The sequence below is a fragment of the Cucurbita moschata genome, unplaced genomic scaffold, assembly GCF_002738365.1.
Source record: "Cucurbita moschata cultivar Rifu unplaced genomic scaffold, Cmos_1.0 Cmo_Scf00005, whole genome shotgun sequence".
NCBI classification, from domain to species: Eukaryota; Viridiplantae; Streptophyta; class Magnoliopsida; order Cucurbitales; family Cucurbitaceae; genus Cucurbita; species Cucurbita moschata.
The window spans coordinates 6,892,810-6,904,490 of record NW_019268521.1 but is presented as its reverse complement, the minus strand read 5'-3'; the positions used below and the strand labels follow the sequence as shown (position 1 = coordinate 6,904,490).

Here is an 11,681-nt window from a genome sequence, read left to right as displayed (position 1 = left end):
AAAAAAAAAAAAAAAAAAAAAAAAAAAAAAAAAAAAAAAAAAAAAAAAAAAAAAAAAAAAAAAAAAAAAAAAAAAAACTCATGAAATCAAAACTTATTTCGTTGGCAGGAAAGGAAGAACAATCTTGGAGACAAAAATGTAAAAAAAGCGATGGTCAGAGGAGAGGGACATAAACTCCAAATTTTTCCATTGTATCATGGCTACAAAGAAACAAAATTGTACCACCATGGAAATTCTATCCACAAAAGGCAGAAGTTTAGTAAACGAAGAAGAAATTGTCTCAAAATGTGCGTCATTTTACACGTCCTTATACACAAAGAACAATGCTCTTTGCAAATTTCCCCATGATCTTGAATGGAGTCCTATTAATCAACAGCAAGCTACCTCCCTCAAGGTTGTTTTCACCGAAGAAGAGGTGCGGAAGGCAATTCGACATCTGGGATCCAACCATACTATAGGACCAGATGGTTTTACCTCAGAATATATTAAAAAATGTTGAAACTTTATGAGAATTGATATCGTGAGAGTATTCAAAGATTTTTTTCGAAATAGAGTTATCAATGGCAACCTAAACGAAACATAGATATGTCAATCTTAAAGAAACTGGATGCCCACACTGTTGTAGACTTTCGTCCAATAAGTCTCACGACTTAACTATTTAAAATCATAGCTATCAAAATGTCTTAAAAAGGTTCTCCCCTTCACAATAAGGGCACAACAAACCGCTTTTGTAGAGGGGCGACAAATTCTCAATGCATCCCTCTTGGCAAACGAACTCATAGATGAATGAGAGAGAAAGAAACAAAAAGGTGTAGTCATCAAACTTGACATGGAAAAGGCCTTCGACAGGTTAATTGGACTTTCCTCAAAAACATTCATGTGGCAAAAGGCTTTGGCTCAAAATGGCAAAGGTGGATAAAAGGACGCATCTCATCCACAAACTTCTTCATCAGCATCAATGGAAGACCGAGAGGGGAAGTTTATGTAACACGGGGTCTCTATCAAGGAGATCCACTGTCCCCTTTTTTTCATCATGGTAATGGTTTGCTTCAATCGCCTACTGGCAAAAGCAGAATACAAAAGGCAGATAAAAAAATTTCAAATTGGTAATTTAGTCTTAAGCATCAACCACCTTCCGTTCACGGACGACACAATCCTCTTTTCTGACTTGCAGATGCCTCTTCCATAAAAACATGATCGAGACGATAAAAACCTTCGAAGGATTCTTTGGACAAAATATCAATCTCCAAGAAAAAAAATAGAGACCATGGCATCAATATTAGCACAAAGATTATTGAAAAATTTTGCTAGCATTTATAGTTGTAAATAGGGAGAACGATCGAATATGTACCTAGGACTACCTCTAAAAAGGAAACCACAAATCTTTTGTTCCTTTTGGAAGTTGTTGTACTTCAAAAGGCGGGAGACTCACTCTAGTACAAGCCACATTATCCAACCTCCTCACTTACTACATGCCTTTGTTTGAAATGCCCCAAAAAGTGGCCGCAGATATAGAAAGATTATTCAAAAACTACTTGTGGAAAGATGGCCCACACCATATTCGATGGAATATTATAAATCTCCCGAAAGAAAAGGGAGGTTTCGGTCTTTTCTTGATAAAGAAGAACAAAGCTCTCCTCGCGAAATGGATGGAGATCATCATGAAGAAAAGACCTTGTGGAGAAATATTATAAAGTCCAAATATACTCCTAATCAAACAAAAATCAACCCCACGGAAGGCTTAGAAGTACATCAAGAAACATCAAAACCTCATCACTCTTTCTCCAGTAAATTGGTGTCCAGCACAAGTGAAAATTTTCAAAAAAAAAAAAAAGTCTTACATCACTCTTCCTCCAAATTGGTGTCCATCATGCAAGAAAGAAAATGAATCACAAAACTACTTATTTATGCAAGGCATGTACGCTCAGAATTTCTGGACAACAATTCTCAAAATATTCGGATGACATCTCACATTTCCTAAGGATGTAAAGGATCTATTGGACATGGCCTTAACGTACCATCCTTTCAAGAATGCAAAAGCCCTACTATGTAAAAACCTCATCATGGCTTTATTTTGAAATTTGTGGAAATTTGTGGAAAGAAAGAAATTAGAGAATATTTGTAGAAAAGACATTTATACAAAATCTTTCGACAATGTTGCTTAATATTCTTACATCCTATAGTTATACCTCCCTCGTTACAAATTGGAAAAGTCTTTTGTAAACACCATAGATATTACATCCCTTTTGTAAATTTCAATCATCAATGGAATTCTCATATAAAAAAAATAATTCTCATATAAAAAAAATAAGTATATAAAAAGATAAGTATTCCTAGTAGATGATCAGGTCAACTTCAAATTGCAAAGAAAAAGATAAGCATTCAAACTTCAATAACCTAGGAATGATAGTGAAAAAATTCATCAACAGAAACAAAGCTAATACCTTGGTCTCCTATATTCCTAGCGACAGCTGTGGCAATTTCCCCATCTCCTCCAAAGCCCATATCAGAAAGTTTAACCACAGCTGCATGGGCAGCTGCTTCTGCTACCTCAACACCCACCAAAGATGACAAAAAGGCAGCCTGAGAGCATAAATATCAATTACATGATGAGATCTCTATTCATATAGCAAATGAAAACCATAGACAGTTTTGAGTGACCAATAGGTCCAATACCAGTTTCAGGTCCATAGATATTCTTGGAAAATTACTGCAGAGGAAAGGTATACATGTAATGCAGAAGAATGGTAGCTACAAAAGTCAATGGAACCCGTAGTTGGGTTAACTTGAATTATAGGCTTGTCCACGCTAGTTTGTGGTTCGAACTATAACTTGAGTAATTTGATTTTTTTCAAATTAATTAGTTCGAATGAAGACAACTAACCCAAGTTCATCCATTAAAAGAGCATCTCTTGTGATAAAATGCATAAGCCATTTCTAATTTTTTATTTATTAATAGCCCAATCCAAATTGATACACAGAAAGGGAATTACAATAGAAGGCATCAAATTGATACACAGTTGTTTTACCTTTGCCACCACTCATATGCAAATCAGACCTCTAATACACGCTTCTTTTTGCACGTGAATAGGACTCCCATAATACAGGGTGGTGGTGAAGTAACAAACGTGTAAGCAGCTAGTGCAAGCTAAAAGAAATGACTACCACCAACACTAACCTGAGCCATTATGGGATTACTTGCATCTGCCAGAGGAGATAGACGGATTCTTTTACTAGTAAGAGGTGTGCTTTCTAATGTAAGATCGGCACTGGCATGATCTTTCACTACAGTTCTGCCACCAACATTTCCGGAATCTGGATAACCAAGAAACTGCTCCCCCAAAGGAAGCTTCACAAAATGGGCAACACATTCCCTTTCAGTTCTGCCACCAACATGTTGTGCGACCTTTTTCCAATCATCACCATGATGCGTCAAAGCTTCAAGAAGATGCAAAGTCTCCTTATCAGTCCAATCTGTTCGTGTCTCATCATTGATCTCAACACGTCGAAAATCTGAAGAACTAACACCAACTCGATAGTTTCCACGAACATAGCACCTCGCACAAAGGGTCAAATCAAACTGTACAAAACAATGACCAGCATATTAGTTCTAATATATTAAATTATATCAATTCATTTAATGTCCATTTAAAAAGGACAAGTCTATCCAAGTTCCAAATTCATCATATCACCAAAAACAGTTAGACAACCTATCCAGTAAAACCATAATATGTCAACAAACATTCTAGCGAAATTTAAACAGGAAGATTAAGAAAATGAACAGATAAAAACCCGAGTCAGAAGGCGTTTGACAAATTAAAGACCAAAATATCTTTAGCTGCATCGCTATCTACAATAAATTAACTCGGCCGCCTCGGGACCTAATAAACTACGCCAAGCTCTCTCCCAACGATCGAAAGTTACGACTACTTGAAAAATCATGGAATTAATACATACCAAAGAGTCGAAGACTTGCCTCGAAAATACTTGGAAATTATAATACGCTGAGGATGGAACGTAACACAAACTCATTCGTGGAAACAAGAAAACAGATAGACGAGACTATACTACGTTCACCATGCAAGTGAATACGAACCTTATCGCATGCAAAGCAAGCGATGCTACAAATAGACTTGCAACCGCTGCATACTCTCTTAGAAGCGTCTTTAGGAGCTGCGGAATCTGCGGAACTACCTCCAGGTTCACCGGTGTGCGAAGCGGACGAATTAGACTTCGAGTCCCGGTCCTCCCACTTGAGCGGTTTGTTCAGGGCGGACGGCGAGTAATTGACGAGACCCCAAGCCTCGAGAAAATCGAAAACCCTACGAATAGATCCTACATCGGCAACGAGCGTCTTTCGGACCTCAGTAAATGTGATCTTCTTGGAAGGGCATTCTCTGAAATTCTTGACAATAGCATTTCGAAGGTACTTGTAAACCCTAGGGTTTTTAGAGGGCGACCGTGAATCGAAGAACTCCGGAAGGAACCGAACCTCGCACTCGTGAATGCCGTTCCAGGAGAACCATCCTGGGCGAGAAAATAAGGGAGCAAAATAACAAAACTAAGAGTTAAGATCTAAAAACAAGAAGCTGAAGGGGTTGCAGAGAATGCAGGAAGGAATTATACTTACTGGAGTAGCTGGGAAGATGAACTGGATCGGGAGAGGCGGATTGAGGGAGGTCCTCGGGGCGAGGGGTGGGAGCGGGAACGGCGGCGGGGGTCTTGCCGGAGTCGGATGAAGGAGTGTCGATCTTAACGGGAGGGGTTACAAGAGTGGGGGAAGGCGAAGGCGTAGGATGTTTGGCAGAAGCATCCGTGGGGGGATCTTGGACCGGTAAATTAGCCGCCATGGATATATACAACGAACAAAGCGTCCGACGATGAGGAAGTAATAGAGAAAGGAAGCTCCGGCTAGGCTATCGGAATAACAAAACGAAGTTGCTAACCATCGCTCGGCTCAGGCGAGGCGGGAAAGCAAAAAATGGAAGCAGTAGACGCGGGAGGCCAAATATATGGAACTGGGCTGGGCTTTGCTTCCTTCAAGTCGTACCATTGGAAGAATACCATAGAAGAAATACCCTCTTTCATTTTTCTAAAAATTCATAAAACATAATTGTAAATCTAGCTTTATTTAAATAAAAACTAAGAAAATAATCATAAACAGCCAAAATAGAAACACACATCTCACCAATCTAACCACACGATGGTGTCTGGTGACAGTACGGTGGCTAAAAAGTGATCAACCACATGAACCTCTCTTTAATGGTTCAATACAATTCCATCAAAGTTCGTCCTAATTGATTTTCAAACCGTTTCAAATTTTCAAAGGAACATTTGACCCAATAAAAACATTATTGAAACTTCACCTAAATTTTATAGCAGCAGCATACTAGAATATTATTGAATACATGGTTGGTATTTTATTGGTTTAGAAACTAAGCCGTGGCTTGTAGTTTCGAGTGTTTTCAGCTGTGAATAATAAACAATGCAGTAATGAGACCACAAGAGACTGATTGGTCACTTCACTCCAACATCCCGGTGTCTTCGAAACTCTCCACAGCATCGGCAAGCGTCTCCTCCAGCGCCCGACACTTTCAACCCAACCCTTGCAGCTTCTCCGAGCTCAGACTTAGCGCCTTCCCATTCCCTTCACTCAACCTGCCAGTGTCATACCCTTTTTGTTAACCATTCCCTTCACTCAACCTGCCAGTGTCATACCCCTTTTGTTAACCATTCCCTTCACTCAACCTTTTCATTCTGGTTGTTGCCACCAAGTCTCTTGCTTTGTTAACCATTCCCTTCACTCAACCTTTTCATTCTGGTTGTTGCCACCAAGTCTCTTGCTTTGTTAACCATACCTGCCAGTGTCATACCCTTTTTGTTAACCCCTTTTTGTTAACCATTCCCTTCACTCAACCTGCCAGTGTCATACCCCTTTTGTTAACCATTCCCTTCACTCAACCTGCCAGTGTCATACCCTTTTTGTTAAGGAGCCACATTTTGTTTTTAACTCGCATACCATACTACTTTCACAAACATATATGTGGAACTGGCGAGGCGGGAAGCGCACAAATATATGGAACAAATATGTGGAACTGGGCTGCGCTTTGCTTCCTTCAAGTCGTACCACTGGAAGAATACCATAGAAGAAATACCCTCTTTCATTTTTTCTAAAAACTCATAAAAGGTCATTGTAAATCTAACTTTATTCAATAAAATTTTAAAATAGAAACTAACAAAATAATCATATTTTTTCTAAAAATTCATAAAAGGTAATTATAAATCTAGCTTTATTTAAATAAAAAGTTTAAAAATAAAAACTAACAAACACACACACCCACTCATGTGGTTGGAAGACGAATCAAGACAGAAGATGGTAGCCATGTGACGTATGGTAATAGTACAATGATTGTGACGTGTGATAACAATACAATGATTGAAAAGTGATCTAAAAAATTTATAGTTGAAACCTGTATGATTAACCACATGAACTTTACTCTTTAGTATACTAAGAATATTACTGAATACATAGTTGGTATTTTATTGGTTTAGAAACTAAGTCGTGGCTTCGAGTGTTTTCAGTTTGAGTAACAGAGTGAAGAACAGAGTGAGAGATGATAATAAACAATGCAGTAATGAGACCAGAAGAGACTGATTGGTGACCTTCACTCCAACATACCGGCGTCTTTGAAGCTCTTCACAGCATCGGCAAGCGTCTCCTCCAGCGCCCGACACTTCCAACCCAACCCTTGCAGCTTCTCCGAGCTCAGACTTACCGCCTTTTCATTCCCTTCACTCAACCTGCCAGTGTCATACCCTTTTTGTTAAGGAGCCACATTTCGTTTTTAACTCCATACCATAAAACTTACGTCTTTGGATAGCTATAATCAGGGTACTTCTTCTTCAATGCATCCACCAGCTCCCTTGTCTCCATTGTATGCGATGTACAAATGTACCTTCCTTCTGCCTCCCCCTTCTCATATAAAACAACTAACGCCTCTGCTACGTCTCGTACGTCTACCAACATTCGTGGCCTGTTTTCCAACGTCTCAAGTCCTTCTGCAAAGACCCGTTCCCCATATCGTGAGACTACAAACTAGGCTGTTGCACAATATCAAGTTTGTATTTTCAACAATATCGCAGCTAATCCCCACTATTGATAATGTCACCAGATACCCTTCCATTTTACATTCTGGCCTTCCATACACCTTGCCCCGCAGTTTGGAATATTTTCTTTTCTCAAAGATGACTTCCTGGACTAAAGAGGTGATATCAAATGCATATTAAGCTCGAGCACGAGCACGCACGCGTCACAAACTAGTACCTTTAAGAATTCTGAGAAGAACCATGCTGCTGGCGTTGACTGTTGGCTGCAAAATCGGCCCGATAACGAGGGTAGGACAAATAGTCACAACGTCAAGCCCACGTCTTCTCGCAAACTCCCAGGCTTCACTTTCAGCTTCTGTTTTTGCCAGAAAATACCAGTTCTGGTGCAATTTTGAAGAATAATGATGAATATACATAGGCATATAAAATCTTAGTATAACCTACACACCCAATATCTTAAACAATAAATGTATTTCTCTGTTTAAGCACCTTGGTAGCTTTGCAGTACTCCTTGTCAGACCAACAACTTTCATCCATTACTCGACCTTGAGGCCAGCTGGGATTGAAAAACACTGCAGCAACAGACGATACTACAACAACTCGCTTAACTTTTGCATCCACACATGCTTCAAGCACATTACGTGTGCCCTTTACAGCAGGTTCAATCACTTCTGTCTGAGAGTAATATTAACGAAAATATGAGACAAAGAGCAAGCACACTATAAACAACATAACTGAAGTGAGTTCTCAAAATCAATTTTCCTTAAGCTATCTGTGTCTCTTAACTAACATTTTTTTTATAATAACATATTTGAACATTGAAGAGCTTGTTTGCCCCTCCCTCTTCAACAACTTTTCTGTCAGTGAGATGTTTCCTATCCAAATATATTTCTTTTAAGAACTTTTCCTTTGTGAGTCACTGTGGATCGACTGCTTCTAGACGTATATATTTTTTAGAGAAAAAAAAGAAAACAAAAGAAAATACATGATGAAGCATTTAGACCTCAGGGTTTGATGAAGTTGTGTGAGGAACTGGACTGGCGACATGGAAAACTCCATCACATCCTGCGATCGCAGAATGCAGAGATTCATAGTCCAGTAAATCAGCCTTAAACAGTTTCAAATTCTCGGTCCCTTTCTCAAGTTTTCTCAAGTGATCATACTTGGCGTCACCTGCACATCATTTTAAGAATTCTCAATCAAGCAACAAAAAGTTTGAGTTTAAGATGAATGCAATGCATCAAGAACGGACTCTGGATCTCACATTGACCTATTTAAAACTTGGGAATCTTTAGTCATTTAAGTATTCAAATTGAACCCATTCTTCGTTTTCCTCGCATCATGTAAGTTAATATCAACTGATGAAAACGAATAAAAACGCCCCTTTTCCCCCTAGCTTCCATCCCCTAAACAGACAGACAGAAAAGGCCTTCATCCAAACCAAACACCATAATGAATTTCACAAGCTCATCAGTCCAATATTGACAAAAGCAAAGGGCTCAGCTCGTTATAAGTGGGAATAATCAATTTCCATGGTCTAAGTCCAACTATAGCGTCCAATAGAAATGTACTGGTAAATCAATGAAAAAAACCTTCCTCAAAGCTACCTAAACCTGCAGAAGAACTCTAAGAGCACCCTTATACCTCAAAAATTAAGTCGATATCAATTTTGTTGAGTTCTTCCCGGAGTTTTCTCTTCTACATTTAACCATTAATAGATGAGTAGCTGTGACTACGACTCAGACCAACATGATACAGCTGAAAATAAAACGTAGAAACGTTGTATAGGGCAAAAAATGCGGAATTCTAAATGTGCATATTTTTGTTCATAGAAATGGGCACACACGCATTCGTTTAAGCAGACGTGAATGGGGAATTCTATATTTGGAGATTCAACAAATTTGGAGACAGATGGAGCATAAGGATTAAGTTCAAAACGTGAATCGAGATAGCAATATAAGCGAACGGAAAGAAGAAAAGGAGTGATTACCGGGTTCCCTGACAGTTCCGTGGACAATATAATCCCTGGATAGCAGAAGCTTGACGACCCACGAACCAATAAACCCTCCAGCCCCTGTAACACAAACTTTACCCTTCATCGCCACCGTCGCCATTGCCGACTCACCCAATACGCCTTCACTAATCACGACTATCTCTTAAACACGTCTCTTCCTCTCCTTATCCGTAATAATATTAATATTAATAATATACATCTATCAAAACCATTCCCAAAATAATAGCCATGCTTTTCAAAGTATCTACTTTCCATCGTTGTGCTAAAAAAGGAAATGAAATTTGTTTAAAATTGTTTATGACCAGATATTTAACATACAGACTTTGATGACTTTTGGTCAAACGTTCAACTCTTTGACCCAATTTGATCAACCTACTTACGTAATTGAATGGTCACGATAAAGACACGCATTTTTTCTTCAAATTTAGTTTGTAATTGGTCTATTTTGAAATTTCACACTCAACCATTAATTTATTACATAATTAATCACACGATATAAATTTTTATTTGAAGAAAATGAAAATTTTTGCCGATTAACTATAATTGACGAGTAGTAGTTAGTAGAGGTACGCGTGGAGATTATGTAAACACACGTATCTTCACGTGGCCGCTCGGCAAAAGCTGAAGGAAGAAGCGTGGCAGTTTTGGGGCGGCCATCACGGCTTGCCAATCGACGATTCCATTCATTTTTTTTTTGTCAAATTTGTGTCATTTCTTCTTTCATTTCAGGCTATTAAATTTATTAATATTGGTATAAGTTAATCAGCTAAATAATGATAGGGTTTTTTCTTTTTTGTTGGGTACACTTGGACCCGACCCGACGAGGAAGACGTGAATGTGGTGGGAATCTAATGTAATGCATGAATACGACAATGGATTAATAATTAATCTGCCCCCTAATCTAATTGAGTGGCTCCACTATACATATGAAAACAATCATAAAATAAATTTGAAATGGTCCCTTCCTCGCCGCTTTTTATTATTTTAAACTATCATGCCTTTAATTTCTGAAACAAAATAGAAAAGAAAATGATCCTTTGTATTAATTAGCGTCATCGCTTACACATTCACAACGCTCTTTTCTTTCTTGTTTGTATAATATAATTAAGGACGCATTGCTGAACATGGACGGCCGGCCCCTTAATTTCTTCCTCTACCACTTTCATTATCAATTCCCTCAATAATTATATAAATTTATGGAATCAACCAATTATAAAACAATATTTCTGGTAACTAAAAAGTGGGCTGGTCAAACCTCCCAACAAATAGTGATATTTAGTTACAGGTATTTTGAAATTTAGAGAGTTTTGAATTGATTTTGTTGAATAAAATTTTGTGAGGGAGAGAGGAAAGGAAAAAAGGAGCGAAGAGGTGGGATGGGATATGGGTAGGCATAAGTTGGCGTAAGGTGGGTGGATGGGCATGTCTCCTCCTCCTCCTTCGGGGTGTGTCATGCATGAACCAGCCACCCAATTCCAGGCCTCCTAATGTAATCAAAATCCAAACGGTGAATAAATTTGGGGTGAGGGCGGGACATTGGGAGAGAGTTGCAGTTGCATGCATGGGATCAAATATGCCCATTTGGGGTTATTATTATTATGGAAGGCGGCACTGTTTCTGCATCTGCCGTCTAGCTCTATTTAATGTAATTCCAATGCCAATGCCCATATATACATGGTTTTGTTTGTGGGTAATTTGGTAGGCTCATGGGTAATTGGCTTTCATTTCCATTCATTGAACGCTATGGATTGAGATTGATTACATAAGGTTAATTGACCAAGTTCCGATGTACCGACACTTCCCACGTGCTCTCAACTCTCTCTGTCACCCAACTTATGTTACTGATACTCACTCTCCCTCGCTTTTAATTTCCACCTCACGTGACCAACGCACCCCTATCAAATGCACTCTAATCCAACCCCAACTCCATCTACATAGAGCTATTTCAGATTTCACTGTGTTAAGATCAAACATATGAAAACAGCTCTATAAATTTGTTTAAAAGTTCGTACTCCATCAAAAAAAAATTTACCTTCAGTGAATGGTAAATAAATAAATAAATAAATAAATGGTGGATGGAGTTTGCAAGGCAATGGTAATAATAATTTGGTAAAATGTAAGAATGAATCAATTTTTTGAATAGCGTGGGGTTAAGGGCATAGTAATCGGGAGCTGCTTTTGCATATCTCTATGGAAAACAGCAAACCCCAAGGGTGAAGCTGGGTGAATACCGGCTTTCCCTTTGTGTGGCGCATCATAATTCATAAACCACTTCCTCCTTCTGCCTTTTCACTTCACTTTCTTCTTCCTCATCTTCACTATTATATTCCGTTCACTTTTCACTTTCTTCGATGCTTCTCTCCATGAACTACACTGATCAAGACTGGATTTAGGTATGCTTCTTCCCTATTTCACTTTACCATTATTTTAGGGTTTTGAAATTGAAGTTGAAGTAATAGTTGTAGCGGTGAATTAGAGGAAAAGGAATGTGTAAGAAAGAGAGATGGTATGTGTGGAGGTTGCGTAATTAAAGGCAGCCGTGTTTTTTTTGGGGGGGGGG

General features: G+C 38.7%; 3 protein-coding genes across 5 annotated transcripts in view; 1 reads left to right on the top strand and 2 right to left on the bottom strand.

The window, feature by feature from the left end:
• LOC111442757 (SWI/SNF complex subunit SWI3B) overlaps positions 1 to 5,028 on the bottom strand; it is a 12,384-nt gene extending 7,356 nt beyond the window's left edge. The window contains exons 1-4 of the mRNA XM_023080268.1: positions 4,631 to 5,028; positions 4,097 to 4,527; positions 3,179 to 3,580; positions 2,445 to 2,583 (exon numbers count right to left, since the gene is read on the bottom strand). Of these exons, the coding sequence (XP_022936036.1) occupies positions 2,445 to 2,583; positions 3,179 to 3,580; positions 4,097 to 4,527; positions 4,631 to 4,850 (1,192 nt within the window). The 5' untranslated portion in view covers positions 4,851 to 5,028. The remainder of the gene's footprint in view (positions 1 to 2,444; positions 2,584 to 3,178; positions 3,581 to 4,096; positions 4,528 to 4,630) is intronic.
• A 305-nt stretch (positions 5,029 to 5,333) lies between these two features.
• Positions 5,334 to 9,290, bottom strand: LOC111442758 (cinnamoyl-CoA reductase 1-like). 2 transcript variants are annotated; one of them, XM_023080270.1, is made up of 6 exons: positions 9,098 to 9,290; positions 8,111 to 8,280; positions 7,597 to 7,782; positions 7,325 to 7,487; positions 6,870 to 7,059; positions 5,334 to 5,658 (listed from the first exon to the last, which is right to left on the bottom strand). In XM_023080270.1, exons 1-6 carry the CDS (start codon positions 9,219 to 9,221, stop codon positions 5,595 to 5,597), a joined length of 897 nt encoding a protein of 298 aa, XP_022936038.1. In that variant the 5' UTR covers positions 9,222 to 9,290; the 3' UTR covers positions 5,334 to 5,594. The 2 variants fall into 2 exon arrangements, with proteins under 2 accessions (XP_022936038.1, XP_022936037.1); XM_023080269.1 differs by lacking the exon at positions 5,334 to 5,658 and adding an exon at positions 6,516 to 6,801 and having other exon boundaries at positions 9,098 to 9,288.
• Positions 9,291 to 11,271: 1,981 nt separating this feature from the next.
• Positions 11,272 to 11,681, top strand: part of LOC111442628 (AT-hook motif nuclear-localized protein 29-like) — a 2,446-nt gene continuing 2,036 nt past the window's right edge. Inside the window, exons 1-2 of one of the 2 annotated variants that reach the window (XR_002710336.1) lie at positions 11,272 to 11,514; positions 11,581 to 11,668. The gene's annotated coding sequence lies outside the window, so the exon portion shown is untranslated. Of the gene's footprint in view, positions 11,515 to 11,580; positions 11,669 to 11,681 lie in introns of those variants that run through there. The other variant, XM_023080072.1, reaches the window with a different exon arrangement.